We start from the raw sequence: 27,192 nt of genomic DNA on the forward strand, positions 1-27,192 counted from the left end.
AGTCTTCGTTTTTGCCAGCACAGTTCCTTGTGTATAGTAGAACTCAATTACTTTTGAGGATATTTAGGAGGAACAAAAACACATATGGCTCTAGAGACGAGCACTGGAGAATGAAAGTTCCTTATGATTTTTAAAATAAATAAAGTCACTATTGGGTACCAGCATCTTTCCATAAATTATGCAAGATTTGAATTATTCATTGATTTCCTTGTGATGATGACATATGGGAACATCTTCCTCATCAATTTGTTTACATTTTTTTTGAGGGACTTGAAATGGTCTTGCTCTCTGAGGGCCTTTGGTTCTCTCCTGGTATTACTATAATGTGTTAGTTTCCACCCCTCTCCGCTTGCTGAGTTTTTCCTTTATGTAGACTAATTTGCTTTAGGCCTTGGAGAATTGCATCAAGAAAGAAAGGAACTGCTGGTTAAATGTGATCACACCAAATCCATACACTACACAGGACTGAATATCTACCTGATTGCTTGGAAGAAGCAAGGGCACACACAAGTCATTAACGCACCTAAGAGTCCTTTCTCAAACGTAAACGTAGGTACTCTTGAAGGCTACTTTGTACTACTGTAATCAGGAATGGGGACTTGGAAGTATTGGGGGGAAATCATGTTGCCCTTCGAGGACTGTTTTCTTTCCCTATTCACCTTCCCTCTGTGCCTCCCGTGTAATTGCGATGGAAAAGTCTTGCTTTCTTCTTAAAAAATTTTGATACTTGGATCTTTCAAAACACCAGAATAGGACTTTTATTTAGAGCCTGATTTTAGAGATCAAAGTTGTAGTTGTTATTGAGAAGGGGATTTTAAACATCTGTTCCAACTCTGCTGGAGAAACAAACCACTCTTGCCTCTGGAATCCATTGGCTTCTGTTATCAGCCATCACTGCTGTTAACAGGACTTCTCTGAGAGGCCTGGCCTCCCCCCAGGGCATTTATTTATTTATTTATTTATTTATTCATTCATTCATTTAATAGGATCCCAGGAAGAAGAGGTGAGAGGGAGCACCAGGCATTTGGATGGATGTTAGAGACTCTCTAGTTTGGTGGACAGAGGCTCCTGGGTTCTCCTAGACACCTCTTGGTGTAAACTAAAACCTACAGGATGACTTCAGCTTAATGTGACCCACAGGAAATTCCTGGGCTAAGAATAATTTTGGAATTTGGATGGATCCTCTCTGTAACCTCAGGTCTAACTCAGAAGAGTGAGGCCAAGAGATTTTCCAGGCCAAGATTAATACTGGGAAAATCTTAAGAGAAACTTAGAAGAGGAATAGTCAAGGAGATAAACTGCAGTTTGCTTCTGTAAATGTTCACTTTCATTTCTTCTGGATCACACTAAGACCATGAGAAGAGGCTTTCTGTATATTTCAAAACTTGAGAAAGTTCCCTTAAATTGGAGAGTCTGGGAGACAGTGTACTGCAGTGACCAAGGATGGGATTGGTCTCTGTTAGCACTGGGCTTCTGTCCTGATTCAATCCCTATTTTCCCTGGGCCTAAACTTTCTTATCTATAAAATGAACATGAAAACACTTATCTGGTTATGGAGAATACAGTTGGCTGATGGTTCAAACAATGCTGTGTACTCACAGGGAGAACATTTCCAGTTAATACATGTACATGTATGTTCTCTGCTTTAGTTGACTTACTCATAACCTAGTATTTGGCATGAAATTACATTGTTGTTCTTTTTTTAACCTTTATTTATTTTTATGTGGTGCTGAGGATTGAACCCAGTGCCTCACACATGCCAGGCAAGTGTTTTACCACTGAGCCACAACCCCAGCCTCATAGCTGTTCTCTGACACAGAAAGCACATTTTAAAACTGCTTTTCATTATCTTATTTTAGATGGGAAGATGATTTTTTTCTGGATTTTTTTTAAAGTCTAGGAATGGTAGATCATAAAATGTTGGATATAAAGGCCACCAGATCACCTGACTTCTTAGTTTATCATTCCAGTCTTTTCTCCTCAGTACTTTGAATGCACTGTCATTAAACAAAACAAAATTATATAGTTACTGTTTTGTGAATATTTTCTCAGCAGGATTCATGCTGTTATCTCTTGGCAGCAAGTGACTAGGTTGAATAATACCACAGGCCCAGGAAGTAGGCAGACACACCTAGGTACAAATCACACTGTAACACATTAACGGAGCTTCTTAATGAGAAAATACCAGACATTGCTCGAATTCCAATTTCTTTGTTTCAAAATATAATACACAGAAATCCCAATTATTAAACACTGTACTCAGACCCTCCTTGGAGGGTACCTCTGTAGAGCTGCCATATTTGTGTATGACCTTGAGAAAATACATAAAGGGCCCCAAGTTTCCTCATCTGTACAATGAAGTAATAAATAGTACAGCTTCAAAAGGTTGTTTTGAGGATCCAATGAGTTAATACATGTAAGTTTTAAGTGCCTAGTTCATTAAAAGCACATTTATGTGAGCTATAATAGTAGTGGCATCTGGCACAGTTGTCCCCTATGGGACAGGTGTTCGATACATTCCGACTCTTGTGGTATCTCATATCTTGCTCCTTCTTTCTCTCTTTGAAAGTGCGTTTTTCCATCTTTTCCCCAGTGCCTTTATTTTGCAAATCTATTTGTCCCATTTTTCCTCTGGTAAGAGGGTACCTATATGATATTTTAAAGAAAGCGATTGGACAGTGATATTCTTGGGCCGTGCACAGCACAGGGTACAGGAAGTTGGTGGGATACACGTTTTGCTGTGCGATCTGTTTCTGCATCCGACCCAACCAGAAAGTCGCCTATTCCCCCACCAGGAGGAGCCAAGGAAATCTCACCACCAGAGTGTGGCAGCTGACAGAGGGGAAAATGCAGAAGCAGCAGAAGGAAGACTCGCAGGAGAAGGAGAGCCTCCTGGCCATGTAGAGGAATAGGCTCTACCTCCTGGGACCTCTTGGGAATACACAGGGATGTGCTTTCAGGACGTTTTTAAGAGTCATCATTGGGGGATGAGCATCCTGGGCTGGCAATCAGTAGACTCTCAGTAAATATGAAAAAAAAAAGAAGAATGAATAAATGAATGAAATTTTAAAAAGTGCCACTCCCTCACATCCTGGAGTAGAGCAAGACCAGCTGGGCAAAGTCCAAGGAAACCTCCAAAATCTGAGAAAACATTTCAGACCAGGGGAGAACATCTATTAGTTGTATCCTAGTTGTACAAATGTCTGTTCTTTTCTAAGAAGAAATTATTCATTTCTTCTGTGAGTATTTGTTGAATATCTACTTGTATCCTGCATGGTTATAAGGCACTGGAAATATAGTATAGAAAACCTTCAAAGCTATTGTTCTAAGGGGACTTCCATTCTGATGGAAGAAAATGGACAATATATGGTAAAAGTGTAATGTGCTAGGTGATGGTAGGTGGTGTAGGAGAAATAAAGCAGAGCTTAGGGGGTTATCATTTTATATATACTGGTCATTTACATGATGCCTCTTTGATATGACAACATTTGAACAGAAACCTTAAGAAAGCGGGGTATCCAGATATCCAGGGGAAGAGCAGTGCTGGTAGAAGGGAGTGGCAAGTGCAAATGGCCTGAGGCACAGGACAGCACAGAGGCCAGTGAGGCTAGAGTAGAGGAGTGGGCAGGACTTCAGGGAGGTGGAGTTGGGGTGGAGGAGACACAGTGTGTGAAGCACAGTAGGTCCTAATAAAGTCTGGCTTTTACTCAGGATGAGATAGGAAGCAATTTCCTTTGTAAAAGGACTGCTGTGTCTGTATTGTGGAGAATAGTCTGTGGAGGGAAGACCATAGACTAGAAGCAGAGAGACCAGCTGGGACACTCCTGCAGTAATCTAGGAAGGAGATGGTGGTGGCTTGCCCTGGGGTAGCAGTGGAGGTGATGAGAAAAGATTAATTCTGAATCTTAGTTGTGAAAGGAAGAGATAAGCCAAGGGTAAGTCCCAGGAAAGCCACAGGACCATGTCCTGGAGAAGCATGGAAACCTGGGAGAAGTGGACAGTCCTGTCTGATTTGGACCCGTTATGCTGGGCATGGCTGTCGGGAGACTCGGGGAGATGTTGAGGAGAGAGTTGTCATTCGAGAGAGGTCTGGAGATGAAGAACTGGGAGTCCTAACCACACGATGTCACGGGATGCCCTGTTGTCAGATGACCCAGGAAATGAGTGGACAGAGGGGAGGTTGGAGGATTGACCCTAGAGCAATGCCTAAATCTGGATAGCCAGTTGTAGAAAGGCCAATGGGTGAAAGGACCTAGGGACAGCGGTGTCCTGGAGGCTGAGGGCAGGAAGGAGGCATGGTAGGTCAGAGAGGGTGAGGCAGAACTGGGGATGAGCTCTGGCATGGGAAGACAGTAGGGACCACGATGGACACTGTTTCAGTAGAGCGAATGAACCCAAAAGGCTTACCCTTTGCCAAATGGGGGTCCTTCTGCCACACTCAGAAAGTTCTAGGTTCAAAACAAAACATAATGAATGAGCGAGCAAGTGAGTGAGTGAAACCCATCTGCCCAGCCATGGTGAAGAGATTTGTGGGTTGAGAGTCGTTCACCTGACTTTGGCAGGTGAGAGCTTGGCACCCAGAGTGGGCCAGACCAGGCCAACGGCAGGTTCGCTGAAGGCTGCCCAGGCCGGGTTTGATCATGTCTGGGCGTGGGTCTCTTACATAACCTTCAAGTAGGCCACAGTTACCTGCAGCCACCAGGCCCTGAGCTTCTGGAGGGAGACCTGGATTTCACCAGACATCCATCAGGTTGCAGAGGTGTGGGAGGGGGGTGGGGGAGGACTATGCTGTTAACTGTTTCCTGCCAGATTTGGAGTAGTCCTAAGGGCCAGAGAGAAGGAGGCATCTGCAGCTTCCTTCCCTGCCCCCTTCCAGGAGCTCACTCCCCTTCTTCCTCTGCGTGAAGCATGTTCATGCTCAGCGTTGCTCGTGTCCCCTAACTAGAGCATCCAGCACCCCAAAGAAGTGAAGTGCTGGCAAACCCTTGTAGAGTTCCCAGGATCACATGACAAAGCAGCAGTGGGAGAGAGAGAGCTGCAGGCCTGGCAGCCACTGTTTGTCCTGCAGGGAGACGCTGGCCCAGTCCACTCCTGGTTAGAACGTCTTCGATCCTGAAATCCTTCCTTTGTTCTGGAGAGGCTGGCTCAGGTTATCTGACTTTTGTCTTTGTGCTGCAGTTATAATCCCTCCCCTTTTGTGAGATCTCATCCTTGAGTCGCTGGAGGGAAATCCTGGATCCAGGCAGGTGAAGGCTTTTCTTTTCTCTTCACATTTATGTTTTTCAGTTGCCTTATCCAGGACAGACTTGGCAAAATGTCTTAACATGAGTTAGGGCTGAAATAAAAGTCAGAGCATTTTTAAATGTTCTTGGTGTAGCAAATGGAATGTTCGGCGCATTCCAGTCGCCTTGAGTTGTTTTAAAAGATATAAAGTGATCGCCAAGGACAATATTACTTTTTTTTTTAAAGAATCAAAACTGCATAACCACATTTACTTGTATGATAATAACAAGCATTTACCTAATGCTTACTGTGCATCAGGTTCTATTCTAATCACTTGAAATATTTGCTCATTTGATCCTCACAACAGTTCTATGGGATAAATATATTATTGTCCTTATTTTACAGATCAGGAAATGGAGACACAGAGGCCAAGTAACTTGCTCAAGGTCACACAGCTAATAGGTGGTGGAGACTAAACCCAGATAATCTGGCTTTAAAGCCCGTGTTCTTTGCTACTATAATGTTCTACCCTTTACTAATTTAAAATCTGTAGTTGCTTGGATGGGAGTTGAGCTTTAATTATTGTTATACTGTTTTTGAAATATGGGATTACTGCATATTAGAAATTAATGCTATTAGCAACACTATCAAGTTAACTTTTTACTAAAAATAGGTTTACATGTCAGCAGTTATTTAAGACAAATACGTGACATTCTTAAGCAAAATATTTTTATATGTTCATTGAAAAAGAACCGGAAGGACATTTTGGGGGAGGGTGGGGTCAATGGTTTTCTGCTTAATTTACTACTAAAGTAGTTACATATGGAAGCAATAAAGTCATATTTCTTGAAAACCTTAAAAAAGATCTTTTTTTTTTTTTCTTTTTTTTTTAAGGGAAAGCACCATAACTTTTCCTTTGGTCTGAAACACAGAAGAACAATTAGCCACTTGAATAGATGTAATCCGTGTTTATTTGGAAGTCCTCTTGAAGGCTCCCTTTCTTTTCACAATCTCATTCTGCTGGTTTAAGCCCAATTATTTGCAGTGACTTGTGTTGAGTGGATAAGGTATCATGGTCCTGTTAGCCTGTGTCACTTTCTGGTCTGTCAGTCTTCTGGATCCTGTGACCTTGAGGTGTCCTTTAACAAGTACAAGTGATGGATATTCCAGAGAGATGTTCAAATTTATTAAAATTAGCTGTGCTAATTTGCAGCAAGTGACCCAACTAAATCCACATGGCAGGTTATGAGTGACAGAAGTAGAGAGAAGATAGAGATTTTCCCTCCTCACTGCTGTATTATAATGGTGTAAAGTCATGTCCCTCCTCCCCCAAATCAGGACTTACTGCCACATCAGAGTCATTGCCTGAGAGACAGGATGATGATTCCATCTAGGCTAGTTTTTCAAAGTGTAGGGTAAACTCTTCTGGGAACTATCTATCATGGAGATGAACAATCTAGCACTACCTGACATCAAATCCTGTACTGGGACAGGAATTTTCTTTTGATCATTCTGGTGATTGAAGGAGAGCATCTCAGTTTAGTACTTCTGCATCTTGAACACGTCTTGAATCCTTCAGAACCTCCCTTATAACCAAGAAAGAACAGATCTCTCAGATTCCCCGCTTAGACAGACAACGGTGTTCCGACTTTAATTTCATGATTTACTTTTCACCGATTTTAGTATGTGAATTCCATTCTACTTTTGACAAGGAAGAGTGGTTTTCTGTTTATAGTAGGGATAGGCATTTCTTTCAAATAATTTTATTTAAAGAATAAAGATAAGTCAATCTGAAGAAAAGTACTGAAGAGCAGAATCATATAGGTGATAGGTTTGCTATGGTAAAATTGTGAATTTGGTAGATTTGTTATGCAAATTTTTGTTATACTGTGACCAAATTACCTGACACAAACAACTTGAAGGAGGAAAGGTTTATTTTGGCTCACGGTTCCAAAGGATTCAGTCCACAGTTGCCCAGTTGCATTGCAGAAACATCATGGCAGAAGAAAACTGTTCCTCTTGGAAGCTGGGAAGGGCGGGGGGGTGGGGGGAAGAGAGAGAGAGAGAGAGAGAGAGAGAGAGAGAGAGAGAGAGAGAGAGAGAGAGAGAGAGAGAGAAGCCAGGGACAAGATACAGTCCCCAAAACCATGCTCCCAATGATCTACTTCCTCCAGCCACACCCCACCTGCCTACAGTTACCTCTTGTTAGTCCATTCATATTATTAATTCAGCAAATACATTAATCCAGTGATGAGGTTATAAATCTCATAATTCCATATTTTCACCTCTGAACATTACTGCATTGCCTAATGCATGAGCCTTTGTGGGTACATTTCAGATCTGAACTGTAATAGTAGAGGATTGCCAAGATTTTGGGAATTGTTGTTCTAAGATTTGTTTGGAAATTGAGAATTTTCAGATCTTTTAGACAAGATGCTTGTATATTGTGTGTGATATGAGTGATGGTGGTGCAACCCATCATCAAGCATGATAATATTTCCATGGCAAGATGTTTGAGTGTTCATCCCAAGTGGAGTAAATAAAGAGTACATCTGAGCTCAGGTCAGATTTCAGCACCAAATATGTTTCCGAATGAAACTGATGAAAAAGTTTTGATTTTTCAAGATTTCAGAATTGCAGCTGAGATATTGTAGACCTGGCTTTGTAATAAATTATAAAATTTTCTTTAACCTTAATCAAATCAATCATGCAGAAAATAAATTTGACCCAAGCGTGGACAAAGTACCCAGATTCTACCTCCTCTGAATTTCTTTTACTGCTTGAGCATGATCTTCTGATAGATTCTGCTGTGCCACACAGGGCAGATAGATTTGTTTATGAAGGAAAATTGCATCCCCAAGTATCTCTTACCTATGTACATGAAAACACCAGTAAATTCTGCTCCTATTCATCCCTGAAGTAAGTGGTCAGAGTTTTTGGACAATACATTTTCTTTGTTCATTAAGAGCATGTCTTTTGCATTACTTGGCAATGCATTTAATGCACCATACAATTTGGGGTAATATTTCATTATATGCTGTATTTTTAAAAATGAAAACCATCCATTTCTTGGAATCGTTTTGTTCAATATCTTGTTAGTTCTTAGGTCAGTCTAGTTATCAACAAAATTTTAATTTGGCAGTGATTAAAAAGGAGAATGAACAGTCCCCCAGATGTGATGGCAGAAATACCAGGTGTTTTACAGTTGGTGAAAATATGACACTGTAGAGCAGTTAAGCTGGATTAATCACACTTCAGAGGGCCGTGCTGAATCACTTATGGTTGTTTGTAAAACATTCTGTAAAATGACAAATGAGCAAGTATTTTCTGACTCCAGAATGCATTGGAAGCATTTTGTCAAGTTTGTAACTTATAACCTTTGGAACCTACCTTGCTTTTCTTTTGTGTAATCAGAATCAAAACATATGTAATTGATCATAAAGGTTGCACTTGTGAATTATTTTTGGACTTCGTATATTATATACCTAGCTGTTCAATTAAGTTAATTAAATATTATATTATGGACGTAAGAAGAAACTATTTTGCTTTGTATATTTTCTCAAGGCTTAATAAAACCTCACTTTGGTGTTCTGTGGGAAAGAGGTAGTTTTGGATTTGGAATCCAAAGCCAAGCCATTTGATCTGTACAATCCATATATCTTTGTAACTTTTATATCATCTAGGACTTTCCCATGAAAGAGTAGATTTTTTTTTTTGCTTGTTGTATGTCAGTCTAACAGTTATTAATCTTTTTAAAACAATTCCTGATCCACTCCCACGGGCTCCACCATTTCTAATGGTTTACTGGCAGTACCATCCCCTTTGTACCCATTCAAGAAAACTTACTGGAATGTGAATGAGAATGACCACTGTTGAGGATGGAACATTGAATCTCCTTATGAATGTCATTGACAGGTATCAGTATCCTGTTATTATACAACACAGTGCAATTAGTGTTAATAACCTTATATCTTGCATTGAACATGGTTTAGAATCAACATCTATGATAGTGACAGTCATAGTAGTGACACATGATATTAATTGAGCACTTTGTGTCTGAACTTCATGTGTCTGAACTCATTTCATCCTCATAACCATACTAGGAGGAAAGCATGATAATAATCTACTTTTATGGATGAAGAAATTTGGTGAATATCTCTGAGCTTTATAAATAAACCAAAGTCACAGGAAACAAGGCCTTTTGGATCTCCCATGTTTTGTCACTTTCAATTATTTGTTCCCTACAAATATGATAATGTGTCAGCTCTCTGGGACACAACTTTGAGCCACCTCATCTAATTGGAGCAAATCTGGGGACATGGAAGCAAGCACAAACATTTCTGTAACTGAAACAGGAGGGAAACTTTATATCAGAGACTCTGCACTCCCTTGAGCTGCCCAGAGCCAGAGCTGCTGGGCCTTGTTCTCTGTGTGTACTTGTAAGCAGTCACTGGCCCTGAGCCTGTCATTTTACCCAAGAAGCACAAGAATATGTCCAATGCTTTCATTTCATTGATGAAGGCAACTAGAATTTAATCTGTTAAAATTGATGGCAAATATTTAATTGATTTCAATAGTGCTTAAAGTGGGCAAATATTTAACTATCTAGAACTATTCATTCTACAAGAAGGTTCTAGATAACTGAGAAGATTTGAGTACAGAACAGACTTTTGTGTAGATCTTAAGATGTGAAGACAGCAAAATGCCATCTTTTTTTTATTGGTTGTTCACAACATTACAAAGCTCTTGACATATCATATTTCATACATTAGATTCAAGTGGGTTATGAACCCCCAATTTTACCCCAAATGCAGATTGCAGAATCACGTCGGTTACACATCCACAATTTTACATAATGCCCTATTAGTAATTGTTGTATTCTGCTACCTTTCCTATCCCCTACTATCCCCCCTCCCCTCCCCTCCCATCTTCTCTCTCTACCCCATCTACTGTAAATCATTTCTCTCCTTGTTTATTTTCCCATTCCCCTTACAACCTCTTATATGTAATTTTGTATAGCAATGAGGGTCTCCCTTCATTTCCATGCAATTTCCCTTTTCTCTCCCTTTCCCTCCCATCTCATGTCTCTGTTTAATGTTAATCTTTTCTTCCTGCTCTTCCTCCCTGCTCTGTTCATAGTTGCTCTAATTATATCAAAGAAGACATTTGGTATTTGTTTTTTAGGGATTAGCTAGCTTCACTAAGCATAATCTGCTCTAGTGCCATCCATTTCCCTGCAAATTCTATGATTTTGTCATTTTTTATTGCTGCATAGTACTCCATTGTGTATAGATGCCACATTTTTTTATCCATTCATCTATTGAAGGGCATCTGGGTTGTTTCCACAGTCTAGCTATTGTGAATTGTGCTGCTATGAACATCGATGTGGCAGTATCCCTGTAGCATGCTCTTTTAAGGTCTTCAGGGAATAGTCTGAGAAGGGCAATAGCAGGGTCAAATGGTGGTTCCATTCCCATCTTTCCCAGGAATCTCCAAACTGCTTTCCAAATTGGCCGCACCAATTTGCAGTCCCACCAGCAATGTACAAGTGTACCATTTTCTCCACATCCTCGCCAGCACTTGTTGTTGTTTGACTTCATAGTGGCTGCCAATCTTACTGGAGTGAGATCCTATCTTAGGATGGTTTTGATTTGCATTTCTCTGACTGCTAGAGATGGTGAGCATTTTTTCATGTACTTGTTGATTGATTGTATATCCTCCTCTGAGAAGTGTCTGTTCAGGTCCTTGGCCCATTTGTTGATTGGGTTATTTGTTATCTTATTGTCTAATTTTTTGAGTTCTTTGTATACTCTGGATATTAGGGCTCTATCTGAAGTGTGAGGAGTAAAAATTTGTTCCCAGGATGTAGGCTCCTATTTACCTCTCTTATTGTTTCTCTTGCTGAGAAAAAACTTTTTAGTTTAAGTAAGTCCCATTTGTTGATTCTTGTTATTAACTCTTGTGCTATGGGTGTCCTATTAAGGAATTTGGAGCCCGATCCCACAATATGTAGATCGGAGCCAACTCTTTCTTCTATCAGACGCAGAGTCTCTGATTTGATATCTAGCTCCTTGATCCATTTTGAGTTAACTTTTGTGCATGGCGAGAGAAAGGGATTCAGTTTCATTTTGTTGCATATGGATTTCCAGTTTTCCCAACACCATTTGTTGAAGATGCTATCCTTCCTCCATTGCATGCTTTTAGCCCCTTTATCAAATATAAGATAGTTGTAACTTTGTGGATTAGTCTCTGTGTCCTCTATTCTATACCATTGGTCCACCTGCCTGTTTTGGTACCAGTACCATGCTGTTTTTGTCACTATTGCTCTGTAATATAGTTTGAAATCTGGTATCGCTATACCGCCTGATTCACACTTCCTGCTTAGAATTGCTTTTGCTATTCTGGGTCTTTTATTTTTCCATATGAATTTCATGATTGCTTTATCTATTTCTACAAGAAATGCCGTTGGGATTTTGATTGGCATTGCATTAAACCTATAGAGAACTTTTGGTAATATTGCCATTTTGATGATGTTAGTTCTGCCTATCCATGAACAGGGTACATTTTTCCATCTTCTAAGATCTTCTTCTACTTCTCTCTTTAGGGTTCTGTAGTTTTCATTGTATAAATCTTTCACCTCTTTTGTTAGGTTGATTCCCAAGTATTTTATTTTTTTTGAGGATATTGTGAATGGAGTGTTTTTCCTCATTTCCGTTTCAGAAGTTTTGTCGCTGATATACAGAAATGCCTTTGATTTATGCGTGTTGATTTTATATCCTGCCACTTTGCTGAATTCATTTATTAGTTCTAGTAGTTTCTTTGTAGACCTTTTTGGGTCTTCTAGGTATAGAATCATGTCATCTGCAAATAGTGATAATTTAAGTTCTTCTTTTCCTATTTTTATGCCTTTAATTTCTTTCGTCTGTCTAATTGCTCTGGCCAGTGTTTCGAGAACTATATTGAATAGAAGTGGTGATAGAGGGCATCCCTGTCTTGTTCCAGATTTTAGAGGGAATGCCTTTAACTTTTGTCCATTCAGAATGTTGCTAGCCTGAGGCTTAGCATAGATAGCTTTTACAATGTCAAGGTAAGTTCCTGTTATCCCTAGTTTTTCTAATGTTTTGAACATAAGGGATGCTGTACTTTGTCGAATGCTTTCTCTGCGCCTATCGAGATGATCATATGGTTCTTATCTTTAAGTCTATTGATGTGGTGAATAACATTTATTGATTTCCGTATATTGAACCAGCCTTGCATCCCAGGGATGAATCCTACTTGATCATGGTGCACAATTTGTTTGATGTGTTTTTGTATCTGATTCGCCAGAATTTTATTGAGGATGTTTGCATCTAGGTTCATTAGAGATATTGGTCTGTAGTTTTCTTTCTTTGAGGTGTCTTTGTCTGGTTTCGGAATCAGGGTGATGTTGGCCTCATAGAATGAATTTGGAAGAGCTCCCTCTTTTTCTATTTCCTGAAATAACTTGAAAAGTATTGGTATTAATTCGTCTTTAAAGGTTTTGTAAAACTCTGCTGTATACCCATCCGGTCCTGGGCTTTTCTTGGTTGGTAGTCATTTGATGGCTTCTTCAATTTCATCCATTGATATTGGTCTGTTCAAATTGTGTGTATCCTCCTGACTCAGTCTGGGCAAATCATATGACTTAAGAAATTTATCGATGTCTTCACTATCTTCTATTTTATTGGAATATAGGTTTTCAAAATAATTTCTAATTGTCTTCTGTATTTCTGTAGCATCTGTTGTGATATTGCCTTTTTCATCCCGTATGTTAGTAATTTGAGTTCTCTCTCTTCTTCTCTTCGTTAGCATGGCTAAAGGTCTGTCGATCTTATTTATTTTTTCAAAGAACAAACTTTTAGTTTTGTTAATTTTTTCAATAGTTTCTTTTGTTTCAATTTCATTGATTTCCGCTCTGATTTTAATTATTTCTTGCCTTCTGCTACATTTGCTGTTGTTTTGCTCTTCCTTTTTTAGGGCTTTGAGATGAAGTGTGAGCTCATTTATTTGTTGGTTTTTTCTTTTTTTGAGGAATGACCACCAGGTGATGAATTTTCCTCTTAAAACTGCTTTCATTGTGTCCCATAGATTCCGATATGTTGTGTCTGTATTTTCATTTATCTCTAAGAATTTTTTGATTTCCTCCTTTATGTCTTCTGTAACCCATTGATCATTCAGTAACATATTGTTCATTTTCCATGTGATGTAGGATTTTTCCTTCCTTCTTTTATCATTGATTTCCAGTTTCATTCCATTATGATCAGATAAAATGCAAGGTATTATCTCCACCCCTTCATATTTACTGAGGGTTGCCCTATGGCATAATATATGGTCTATTTTTGAGAAGGATCCATGTGCTTCTGAGAAAAAAGTATATCCATTTGATGATGGTTGATATATTCTATATATGTCAGTTAAGTCTAGGTTATTGATTGTGATATTGAGTTCTATAGTTTCTTTATTCAACTTTTGTTTGGAGGATCTGTCCAATGGTGAGAGAGGTGTGTTGAAGTCACCCATAATTATTGTGTTGTGGTCTATTTGATTCTCGAACTTGAGGAGAATTTGTTTTATGAATGTCGCAGCACCATTATTTGGTGCATAAATATTGATAATTGTTATGTCTTGTTGGTGAATGGTTCCTTTTAACAGTATATAATGTCCTTCTTTATCCCTTTTGATTAACTTAGTCTTGAAGTCGATTTTATTCGATATGAGGATGGCCACCCCTGCTTGCTTACGAGGACTGTGTGCATGGTATATTTTTTCCCATCCTTTCACCTTCAGCCTGTGTATGTCTTTTCCAATCAGATGTGTCTCCTGGAGGCAGCATATTGTTGGATTTGTTTTTTTAATCCATGATACCAGCCTATGTCGCTTTATTGGAGAGTTTAAGCCATTAACATTCAGAGTTACTATTGATATTTGGTTTGTACTTCCATCCATGCTTGATTATTTATCCTTTTTAAAAAAATTTAGTTTGTTTCTCCATGATTATCTTTCCCCTCGCCCTCTGTCTTTACCGAGGCACTTCCTACTGATGGTTTTGGTTATTGTTTTTCATTTCTTCCTCGTGTAGTGTTTTGCTCAAAATGCTTTGCAATGCTGGTTTTATGGCTGCAAATACTTTTAACTTTTGTTTATCATGAATGATTTTTATTTCGTTGTCATACCTGAAGCTTAATTTTGCTGGATACAGAATTCTTGGTTGGCATCCATTGTCTTTCAGTGTTTGAAATACATTGTTCCATGACCTTCTTGCTTTCAGTGTCTGTGATGAAAAATCCGTTGTTAACCTTATTGGTTTACCCCTGAATGTAATATGTCTCCTTTCTCTTGTAGCTTTTAATATTTTCTCTTTGTTCTGTATATTGGATATCTTCATAACAATGTGTCTTGGCGTTGGTCTACTGTGATTTTGTGTGCTCGGTGTCCTGTATGCATCTTCAATTTGTATATCTGTTTCCTTTTTTATTTCTGTAAAGTTTTCTGTAATTATTTCATTCAGCAGGTTACTCATTCCCTTGGTTTGAATCTCTGTACCTTCTTCTATCTCGATGACTCGTAAGTTTGATTTTTTTATGTTATCCCATAACTCTTGGATGTTTTTCTCGTGATTTTTTTACCAGCCTTTCTGAGTTGGCTAGACTCTTTTCAAGATGATATATTTTGTCTTCATTATCTGACGTTCTGGCTTCTACTTGCTCCACTCTGTTAGTGATACTCTCAATTGACTTTTTAATTTGGTTTATCGTTTCCTTCATTTCTAGAATTATTGTTTGATTATTTTTTATAATCTCTATCTCCTGATAAAGATGCTTAACTTCTTCTTTTATCTGTTTATGTAATTCATTCTCAATGTGTTCTTTCGCTGCTTGAATTTGCTGTCTTGTATCCTCTTTAAGGTTCCATTCCATCTGTCTAAGGTGTTCCTTGAGTTCTTTATATGACCATTTTTCTGATGACTCTACGTCCTCCTGAATATTTAGGCTGTCCTGCATTGTTTGTACTCCTTTTCTTCCTTGCTTTTTGAATCTGCTCATGTTACTTCTTGTTCTGTTTGACTGATGAGTTACTGTTTACTCCTATAAATTTATTAGATGCTTGGGAGGAAAGGTTTTAGAAGGGAAGGGAAGAAGTCACTAAAGAGAATGAGAGTAAGCAGGTAGAATTCAAGGAAGGGGGGATAAGATAATTGAAAAGAAATGAAAAGACAAAAGAAGAAAAAAGGAAATAAAAAAGAAAAAAAATTTAAAAAAACTAATAAAAAGAAATTAAAATTAAAATTAGAAGAAAAAAATTTAAAAAAATTGTAAAAAAAAATTTAAAAAAACAACAAGAAAGAAAAATGAAAATGAAAGAAAAACTCAAATCCAAAAAAAAAGAGAAAAGAAAAAAAGAAAAAAAAGCTAATAAATGCAGTCTTAGAGTTTGATTAACTTCTCTTCCAGTAGGTGGCGCTGTGCCCACCAGGCCAAGTTTCTCCTGCCAATAAGCGGGAACCAATCACTGTGCAGCAGCTCCTCCCAGACTGGGCGAGTCTCCAATCCTGAGTGCCTAGGGCCTCCTCTTGTGTCTAGTCACTTCCCACTTTTCCTCTAGCCAGGCCCCTCTCACGGGTGCCGCTCACCACAATACTGGCTACACGCCAGGTCTGCTGCTCCCGGGAGCCCTGTTTTCATGAACGACTGGGCACACTCTTCCAGTTTGCCATTCCCTCAGACCCTAAGTTTGTAGAGCTTGGGGCTGAGAATCCTCAGCGAATTTTACTTGCCCTCCGGTAGCCACTCCCCTGGTAGCTGGTGCAAGAGACCTCAGCTGTCAGCACTGGTGGGAGCGGTAGTCCTGCGCCACCTCTGATTCCCTGGGTCTGGCTCTGGTGCTCACGGGAGAGCTGGGAGGGGCCCTTACGGGAGAGCTGGGAGGGGCCCTTAAGGTTTCCACGATGTGTGGAGAGGGAAGGCTAGGGAATTACACACCTGTAGCCGCAGGTTTCAATGAAGTTATCTCCTCCACCGCAGTCTGATGACGTCACTTCTCTGCCATGGTGGTATCTCTTGCAAATGGCGACAGTTCGTTTCCCTTTGCCGGGCGACCAATGCAACGGGTGGGTCCTTACTGTCTCTCCCAAGCCCCATTTCAAACCTGTGACCACTACCTATGAAGGCTCGGTTGGCATTTACCTCCGTAGGATGAGAAGGGCTGACCAGTTGTTTCAGCCGGATGGATTAGTGCTGAGTCACAGCTGTTTGTCTGCAGGATGCAGGCGAACGGGAGCTTGAATTCAGCCGATCCAGGCTCAGAGTGTGTTCTGAGAGGCCCAGACTGTTCGCCCCAGATCCACGTCAGCTCAGCATTGCCTAGTGATCCTACTCAGAGTGGGCTGTGGTTGGGTGTTCCAATTTTAATCATCAGCAGCAGTGCCCAAGTAGTTCTAGCCATTCAATCCACTTTGTCAGAGTAAAGGCAACTGGCAGTCTGTCAAAGCAAACTCCAAGATGGAAATTCAACCAAGAGATTTTATAGGGGGGCTGCCTGAAGGAGAGGAAGAGAGCAGCGCAAAATGCCATCTTAAAAAATGCACTCCTAATTTTTTCTCCTTATGGTTTGACCAAGAAGGTAAAGCTTGACTCTAAAGTAAATTCCTCCGACTTTATCTGTTCTGTTTTCATTTCCCTCTAGATCGCTCCTTTGATGCCCTCAAAACATCCAAGCACTCCCCGACTTTCCTTGCGGCAGGCAGGCTTTCCGACATGCTGAATGGGGGTGACGAAGTCTATGCTAACTGCATGGTGATAGATCAGGTAAGGCATGCCTGATAACCCAGGGTGCATCTGTACCTCTTTCCAGAACTTGAGCCTGTGAGAAATACGTGCAGCATCATCGTGTTTCTTTGATAAACTTCCGCCTCAGAGCTGCCTTGGCAACGTAGCTGTGAAATTTTGTTTTAGGAACATTCAACTTAGGTTCTTATTTCAGAACACAACACATCTGACCTCACTGAAAAGCACTGGAAGGGAGGGGTCTTGAGACACTGGAAAATGAGAAAAGTGTGAGAGCTCTTTATGGGGCCAAAGGACGACACAACAATGGGTCACCAACATTTTTTGTATGGCTTTTCAATAAACAGGGCATGGATGACTTGATTAGGCAGTATTCGTGTTGAAATCCAGGAATCACTAATGAGCAAGCGCTTGGTTCCAGCCTGGTATGACACAGTCACTTATAGAACTATAGTATCAAAACAAAATGGTATCACATTACAGAGAAACTGGAACCTTTCAGAATTTTCTACCAATTCCCTGAAAGAGACTTGCTGGGCGCAGTGGCACACACAGGAGGATTTTTTTGCGAGTTCAAAGCCAGTCTCAGCAAAAGTGAGGTGCTAAGCAACTCAGTGAGACCCTGTATCTAATAAAATACAAAATTGGGCTGGGGATGTGGCTCAGTGGTTCACTGTCCCTGAGTTCAATCCCTGGTACACTCCAACCCTCGCAATCAATCAATCAATCAATCAATAAAAATCTCATAAAGGCAGAGGGTTTGAACGTGCCAGGTGTCTACTAACATTTTTTTCTTTCTCTAGCTCAGTGATCTTCAAATTTTGTGTTTATAAAAATTAAAATGTAGTTGTAGAACTGGAGATTTCTACGTATTATTATTTATGGGAGATAGAACGGATTTTCATGGATAATTTAGACAACAATTTTTTCCTTTTCCACTGAATTTAAAACCTAAATATGATATGTATCATATCAATTGGGCAATGATGTATTTTACCTTTCTTATTAATATTATGTATTTTACTTTATTAATGTTTTCTTTGATATGAACTTTTTTCCTGTTTAATTGATCAGCCCTTAGTTGTATAGCTCTGCTCATTTTCTCTAGTATTATAAACATTGTTACAACAAATGCATAGTATGAATGACATAGGTTGAATGGAATTCAAAATGACATAAAAACCAATAAATCAGAATAACAACAATTGTCTTGGTGTAAACCAGCTGCATGTCAGCTCTCATTATAAAAATCTAGATTGGAACATAGGACAAATTGGGAGTTCTGGGATATTCTTTCAGGGTACAGTGTAACTAGATTTTGTGTGCTCTAGACACACTTTAAGATGCATGTATACATTTATGTAAGATTTATTGTTTTATTTATGTTACTTACACCCAGCTTTTTTAAAGTATAGTTGACAAAAATTATATATATATATATTTTTCAGGTATATAGTGTGATTTTTGTTTTTATTAGTACTGGTGATTGAACCCAGGGGTGGGCTTTATCACTGAGCTACATTCCCAGACCTTTTAATTTTTTTTTTTAAATGTTGAGGCAGGGTCTCATTAAGTTGCTTAGGGCCTTGCTAAGTTGCTGAGTCTGTCCTCAAATTTGTAATCCTTCTGTCTCTGCCTCCTGAGTCACTGGGTTACAGGCATGTGCCACTGTGCTTGGTGTAATTTGATGGTTTGTGTACACACACACACACACACACACACACACACACTGTGAAATGATGACCAAAATCAAATTAATTGAACATATCCATTGTCTTACATAGTTTTTGTTGTGTTGTTTACTCAGATCTGTACTTACTGTTTCTATGAATTTTTCGTATGTAAATAAGGTCATGCAGTTCTTATCTTTCTGTGTTTTGGCTTATTTCAATTAGCACGGTATCCTCCAAGTTCATCCGTGTTGTAACAAATTATAGGGTTTTTTTTTCTTTTTTAAGGCCAAATAATATGCTTCTCTCTGAATCATGATACACACCTATTATGTTTTCTTTGTGCATTCATCCACTGATGGACACATGTTGATTCCCTGCCTTGGCTGTTGTCAATAATACTGCCATGGATATGGGAGTACTGCTCTCTCTTATATGGAGTGAATTTATTTCCTTTGGCCTGGAAATGGAATTTTTGTTGTTACAGTTTTAGTTTGGGGGAACCTCTGTACTGGTTTATGTAATGACTGTAACAATTACTTTCCCGATGATGGTGTACCAGGTTTTCCTTTTTTCTATATCTTCCCAACGCTTGTCTTTGACTTTTGATGATAGCCATCCTACCAGGTGACATTTCATTGTGGTTTTAATTTGCATTTTGCTGACAATTGGTAATGTTCACCACCTTTTCATAGACCTGGTTGCCATTTGTAAGCCTTCTTTGGAAAAATGTCTAATTGTGGTCCTTTGCCTATTTTTTGATCAGGTTATGTTGTTATTAATTTTCATGAGTTCCTTATGGATGTTGGATGCTAACCTCTTTTCAGACATATGGTTTGTAAATATTCTCTCCAATTTCATAGGTCTTTTAATTTTGTTGATCATTTCCTTTGCTACACATTTTAGCCTAATGCAGTCCTGCTAATTTATTTTGCTTTTGTTACTTGTGTTTTTGGTGTCAACACCCCCCAAAACAACATCATTGTCATGGAGTTTTTCTTCTATGCTTTGTTTTAGAACTTTTATAGTTTCAAGTTTCACATTTAAGACTTTAATGCATCTTGAGTTGACTGTTGAGCATGGTGTTAGAAAGGCATCCAGTTTCACTTTTTTGCTGTGGATGTCTAGTTTTCCCAGTATCATTTATTTAAAAGACTATCTCCCCCCACCCATTCTGTTATCTTGGCACCTTTGTCAAAGATTAGTTTACTGTATATATGTGCATTGATTTCTGGACTTTCTATTCTGTTCCATTAGTCTGTGTCTGTTATTATGCCAGATGCATTCTGTTTTTGTTATTGTAATGTTGTAAAATCATTTGGAAACAAGAAGTGCCATGCCTCCAGCTTTGTGCATCTTGCTCAAGATTGCTTTAGGTATTCTTGATCTTGAGTGGTTCCATGCAAATTTTAAGATCTATTTTTCTATTTCTACAAAAATGAAAAAACAAAACCAAATTCCTTCTAAAAACCAAACCAAACACTCTTTCTAAAATACAGGGATTGCAGTGAATCTGCATGTCACTTTGGCTAGTATGGACATTTTAACAATATTAATTCTTCCAATCCATGAACACAAGATATCTCTACATTTGTTTGTGTCTTCTTTAGATTCTTTCATCAGTGTTTTATAGTTTTTAGTGTTTAGCTCTTTTCCATGTTCTTATTTTGATGCTTTTTGGCCATAATTTCCCAATAGTTGAAATGAAAGATTTCTTGAGTTCTTATTTCATTTTGTTCTGAGCTCCAGTGAGTACTATAATGTTTCCATTCACTTCAACTAGTGACTCAGTTCTATGTGGGGAAAACTGTTTTTATATGTTCTAAGACACATTAAAAATGCAAAATTTCCCAAACCAAAGATGAGGTTTAGGTATCATTTCTCTTTGGTTATATTTTGTGGGAAAAAAGTATTGCTCTAATAATGTTGAACAAACCACAAAAGAACTAAAGTTAGCATTTATAGAGAATCCAAAGAGTCTAATTCAATAAACTGAAACAGAGTTGAAGACGGTTGAATTTGTGCAATTAAAACCTAGGAATAAAACTAAATTACAGGGACTGGGAGTTTTAGCTCAATGATAGAGTGCTTACCTAGAGGGTGTGAGGTACTGGGTTCTATCCTCCCCACCCATAAAAGTAAATAAATAAAATAAAGATATTGTGTTGATTTACAACTTAAAAGTATTAAAAAAAAACCTTAATCACAAAGGTCCTATATCAGTGTAGTACAATTTTCACATAGTCTTTGTTACTATTCTTATGGCCAATTGAATAACAAGGACAATGTGAAGAGCTAAACTTTTGTGTATTTAAAATAATTTCTACAGTATCTGAAAATAATATTTTCAAATCTCCTTTGTCTCTCTCAACTTACATAGAAACCTAAGTAGATTATTAGGTTAGCTTATATTCTATGCTGTTCCCCATTACTTTTCAGGGTTATCAACCTACCTGATGAGAACATTCATATGATTAAAAACTACTTTGAAAATTTCTCTGTCATATAAACTACTTTGAAAAAACACTTTGAAAAAATATTTTTAGTTGTAGATGGACACAGTGTCTTTATTTTATTTATTTATTTTCATGTAGTGCTGGGACTCAAACCCATTACCTCACATGTGCTAGGCAAGCGCTCTACTACTGAGCCACAATCCCAGCCCCCCCCGGAACACTTTCTTTGGATATAATTTGGGACCTACATAACTTCAGTACAAAAAATCCTGTATACTTTTTACCTCAGTTCCCCCAGTGTTAACATTTTCTACACTCTACTTTTTATTCTTTGAGTGTGTATTTGTGTGTGTGCGTGCATGTGTGCTTGCAAATGGCTAAAATATTTATGTAAAATTTTTAACCATTTGAGAATACATTGAAAATATGGAGCTCTTTTATCCCTCAATTATTCATGATGTATTTTTTCTAAAAACATGGAAATTCTCTTACATAAGCACAATATAGTTGCCCAAATCAGAAAATTGTCATTGATAAATACTGTTATCTCCAGACCTTATTTAATTTTATCCAATTGTCCCAATAATGTTCTTTGCAGTAAAAGAAAATTCCATGATATATGTTGTATTAGTAGTCACATCTCTTAATTCTCCTTTAATCTGGGAGAGTTCATGAATCTTTGTCTTTTATTACATTAATATTTTTTAAGAATATGGACCATATTTACTTTTATTTTCCTAGAAAGTTCTTCAGTTTCAGTTTGTCTGATATCTCTTCAAAATTAGATTGTGTTTGGGAGGATCATTTATTATGGGAATAATGTTGTGTTCTTCTCAGTGCATTATATCAGGAGGTTCCTAATGTCAGACTATCCCTTGTGATTTTATCTTTGATTTATCAAGTTTCTTTTCAGTAAGGTTACTATTTTTTTTCTTTTTAAAATTATTAAACATGTTTTCAGGAGATATTTTGAGTTTCTGTAGACATTCCTTTACTCATTAGAATTTCATCTGCTAGTATGGGCATTCATTGTTAGATTTTTCCTTAATAAATTATGATGATGATGCTTAATGATTTAGGATCCTAAAATTTCCCCCTTTTGCTTCTTTTCTTCTTTGCCATCCTATCTCTGATCTCTTTCTTCTTCTCCTCCCTTCTTCTCCTTCTTCTCCTTCTTCTCCTTCTTCTCCTTCTTCTCCTTCTTCTTCTTCTTCGTGATGGGGATTGAACTGAGGGCCTTGAAGGTACTAAGTGTGTGTTCTACTTTGAGCTATACCCTGGCTCAATTGTCTTCCTTTTTACTGACTTACCCCCAAGTTATAATGCTTTTTAATGACTACCACTCAAATCACAGCACTTTGAAACCTCTAAGAGTAAGTACTTTGGGTCAACTAAGACTTTTTTTCCATGTGTGTAGGTCACACTTCTTTCTGGTGATGATTTTTAGATAGATAAGTTTTAGGCTCCCAATGGCTCCCTCTTCTCTTTCTGCCAAGTCTCATGGTGGGAATAAGGGGGTACTTGCTGGAATTGATGCTTATTTTATTATTCACAGGTAATTCAAGGTTTGGGTCATTTCTTGTCTTCTACATTTGCAACACACATATACTTTATGTTGTTTTATTTGTTCTTTTTGTTGGGTGTGTTTTGGGGGAGACTCAAGTTAGTGTGACCACCATTAATTACCTTGGTTACTCAGATTCTGATGAACTGATGAATTCTGGTGAATAAAGCAGTATACTCTTTAGTTTTTTCTTTAGTATTTTAAACATTTCCTCCTCATTTTGAATCAGTGGTTCACAAAATATCAAAAGCATAATCAGTTTCGGGTTCATAAAGTGCTAAAAGTATAATCAGTTTCTGGATTTGTGATAAAAAGCAGTCTTTGAAACAGTCTTCTTCCATCTGAGAATTATGGAATGGCAGCCATGTGAGTAAAAACAGATCCTGAAGGAATTCTCTGTTTACATAAAGCCAAACAAAAATAAGGTAAAAACAAAGCAAAAAGACAAATAAGGTGGAAATTTTTTAAATTAGGAAATTTTTATTAATTTTTAGCTAAGCCATTCTTTCCTGCTTTTTCTCAGCAAAAAATTTTGCCTTCAACTTCCAGGTTGGTGATTTGGATATCAATTATATTAATATAGAGGGAATCTCTGCCTGCACCAGCCCTGAATCCACTGGTCCCTCGCTGGAGCCTCAGAGCTGCAAGCAGATCCTTCCTACTGACACCAGCCCCAGTATGTACCCACTCAGGGAGAACAGCCAAGTGATGGCAGATTCGGAAGCCCAGCAGTCTTTCATATCACCATCTAGTTCATGCACTTCCAACTTGAACCTTTCTTTTGGTCTTCATGGATTCGAAAAGGAACAAAGTCATCTGCAGAAAAGAAGGTACAGGGCTGGGGTTGTGGCTCAGTGGTAGAGCGCTCACTTACCACATGTAAGGCCCTGGGTTTGAATCTCAGCACCACATAAAAAGCAAATAAATAAAATTAAAGTATGTGTCTATCTACAACTAAAAAAAAAAATTAAAAAAAGAAAGCACAAGACTATCTTCTAGAGGAAGATTGTAGAAAATCAAGGAACCTTGTAGCTAGATTTGGAAACCCCTATTTTTGATTTTTAATTGTTTCCACCACTTTTATCTCTGCATCAAATTGTCGCCCCCTTTTAATATTCTATAGGTGTTTTTTTTTAAATAAGCACTTAATAAAACTGACTAAGATATTCCAGAAAAAACTGCAACAAGATACCACTTCCTGCTTATTAGACAGAAATTTTAAAAGTCTAATAATACCATGTTTTAGGAACATGCATACAATGGAAACTCATGCACAGTTGAGAGGAATAAAAACTGTATAACAACTTTGGAGGATAATTTGACATTTTCTTGTAAAGTTGTAAAGGGCATTTCCCTACCATGCACTAGCAGACATATTCATGAGTATGTACAGCAGCAGGAAATAACTCAAATGGGGAATAAGTAAGTAATTATGTATGCCTTTAAATTATATATATATGAAATACTATACAGTAATAAAAATGAATCAACTACCACTGCTCTGCATGCATCTCAGAAGCATAAAATTGAACAAAAAAAGTGAGCTGCAAAATGCTGCAGGCAGATTTCATTTTTATAGAGCGCAAAACCAAATTATTTATTATTTAGAAGACATGTACATATGTTCATAAGCTATAAAGAAAAATGACAGAATGAGGGGCAAAAAATCCCTGAATTCAAGATAGCTGTTATAACTAATGAGATAAGTGTTGAGACTGAGAATGGAACCATGAGAGTTTCCATGGTATGGTGAATGTTCCACTTTCAGTTTAGATAAGTTCTTAAGTGTTTTATTTTTAGGTCCTTAAGCTTACAGATAACTTCCATGTGAAGTACTTGCACCTGTAGAAATATCACTTAACAATAGTTTCATTGTTTAGAATGTGATTGCATATATTTGTGTGTGTGTACATGCTTGTGTGTGTACCTGTATCTCTCCATTCACACTATTGTCTGTTTTCCTCAGGGACTAGGCCAAGTTCCTCTTTCATTAGGTATCAGTCTTTTTTTGTTTGTTTGTTTTCTTATGTCCTAACCCCATGATTATATGCTCGTTTTCACATGTAAAATCATGAATAAAAATAAATGTAGAACACACACACATATGTGTTTATATACATTTTTATCTATGAGTGGGATATCCACATAGGCAAATGAACATGGAGCAGGGATTTAATTGATCAGGAAGGAGAGGAAGAGAGAGTACCCAGCAATCAGTGGGTGCAGTTCTCTGTGCTATATTTTGTACAGATGAGGTTGCAAAACTTAAAGTGACAGGAGTTGGTACCAGAGGTTATGTATCATATGTAAATAATAAAATCTTCCTTTTGGTTTGTATTTTATGAGTTATAGTTTTAGAGATATTGGAGAGTGGTCATGACTTTAAATTTCATAGTTAGGTTATTTTGAGCTCTTCATGGTATCTACTTGGGATAAGAGGCTGCCAGTCCATGCCAGATCCTTTACAGTTCTATAGAAATACATTAAACTGTATGTGACTACAGCATTCTGCTAGAATTGTTAGGATTTGTTGAATGTGTGATTCCCAGATCTCCAGAAGTAAGTAAGTTCTTTAGAGGAAGCATTTTAGGAATATATGATAGAAAAGGTTCCAATGATATTCTCTTTTCTTTATACAAATATTTGCAGAGTGTTGAAATTATACTTTTGGATTATTGTCTGCTCTGGGAAGTGCAAACATTTCACTAACACCAATAGAACTTTTCTTCTTTAGAGGAACAAGAGACGTTACTCAGAGTAAAAGTATTTGGAAGGCTTTGTAGAAATGGCAGAGCTGGTCAAGGCAGAAGGAGAAGCTGTCCTAGCAAAAAACCCTCTGGCCGCCCCCATAGGCTAATGTTCTCCTTTATACTCCTTCCACTTTGAAAACTGTTGGAATGAGTGTGGAGAACAGGTGACCCTGAAAAGCCTTATCTGGACCTTCAGTGACTTTCATCATGAGGGTCTGCAATATGATTGACAGTGAACTCAAAGTAAAATATACTTCATTTGTTAATACATGAAAAATGAAAGAGAAATTTGGGGTATGCAATAAAAACCATAATCCATACAGGGACAAGGCTGATTGGAGCCTAAGACCTAAATTTTCTGAGTTTTGAAACAATATTTTAGTAAAATGTGCACAATATATAACCATTATGTTATTTAACCTTAATAGTTTTTTGAGATGCCACATGGGGAAAATAAGCAATAAAACATCATTTAAAATATTAGACATTAAAAAATAAGGTAAGGGAAATAAGCATTTGTTTCAATCTAAATTTTTTTTTTGTTTCACCATAATCCACAGTATAAAATGTGTGTTATGCCATCACCACCCCATACACACAAAATTTAAGCAAAGTTTTATGAAATAACACGTGGAATGTATTTCATAAAATCAGAATGTATTCTGATATTTTATGTTTTATATTATTTTAAAAGAAAATTTTGGTCACAATCTAATGAATTGACTCCTATTCCATTAATGGAATTCAAATAACATAATTGTAAAATGAGAATCTATAGGTAATCCTGAAGCATACCAATAACTTATGTTAATAGCTTACCAAAGAAAAGCAGTAGTCTAATTTGAATTAATGTAAAAAGAAATGTTTTATGGTATATAAGATAAAGTAATGCTACAACATTATACTGTAGCATTAAAGTAATGCTGTTACATCTGTAGTGATGGAAAAACACAATCTGTAACTGGAGAGTCTTGTAGTACAATAGGGTATTAAGGCAGGCTGCCAATCATCTGAATAACTATTTTTCACTGGTATAGAGATCACAAATTGAAACACAGTTGCAGAGGCATAAGACATCAGCAAGCTTTGACTGGCCTGAAGATTTTCTTTGTATTAGGAAATCACATAGCATCTTGAATATCTGTAATTTACTCTAACCTCAAAGCACCAGAATTTACCAGGAAGATTTTCTTAACATTGAACTTCATTTTTTTATATAAATAATTGAATGGAATCCAAGATGCTAAGTATTGAGTTAAGGCAAAGCACCTCGAATTTGTTCCCTTCTGCTCCATCCCAAGGCAAGGCTGTCTCTCAATATGTTCTTTTTTATTTTTTCCCATACTGGGAATTTAACCTAGGGAAACACAACCACTGAGCAATATCCCTACCCCTTTGTATTTTCTTATTTTGAGACAGGATCTTGCTAAGTTGCTTATGGCCTTGCCAAGTTGCTGAAGCTGGCCTCAAACTTGTAATCCTCCTGCCTCAGCCTCCCAAACTGCGGGGATTACAGGTATATACCACTGTGCCCAGCTCTCAATTAGTTCTTTTTTTTTTTTTTGTATTTTTTTTTATTGGTTGTTCACAACATTACAAAGCTCTTGACATATCATATTTCATACATCAGATTGAAGTGGGTTATGAACTCCCAATTTTTACCCCAAATGCAGATTGCAGAATCACGTCGGTTACACATCCACATTTTTACATAATGCCATAATAGTA

At 37.8% G+C, this 27,192-nt stretch overlaps 1 protein-coding gene across 5 annotated transcripts in view; it reads left to right on the top strand.

The window, feature by feature from the left end:
• ARHGEF28 (Rho guanine nucleotide exchange factor 28) overlaps window positions 1–27,192 on the top strand; it is a 306,138-nt gene that overhangs the window by 185,985 nt on the left and 92,961 nt on the right. For all 5 annotated transcript variants that reach the window (XM_081287604.1, XM_081287607.1, XM_081287605.1 and 2 more), the window contains 2 exons: window positions 16,924–17,045; window positions 23,264–23,544. In XM_081287604.1, the coding sequence (XP_081143730.1) occupies window positions 16,924–17,045; window positions 23,264–23,544 (403 nt within the window). The remainder of the gene's footprint in view (window positions 1–16,923; window positions 17,046–23,263; window positions 23,545–27,192) is intronic.

The sequence above is a fragment of the Spermophilus citellus genome (genome assembly GCF_964194105.1).
Source record: "Spermophilus citellus genome assembly, chromosome: 1".
NCBI lineage: Eukaryota > Metazoa > Chordata > Mammalia > Rodentia > Sciuridae > Spermophilus > Spermophilus citellus.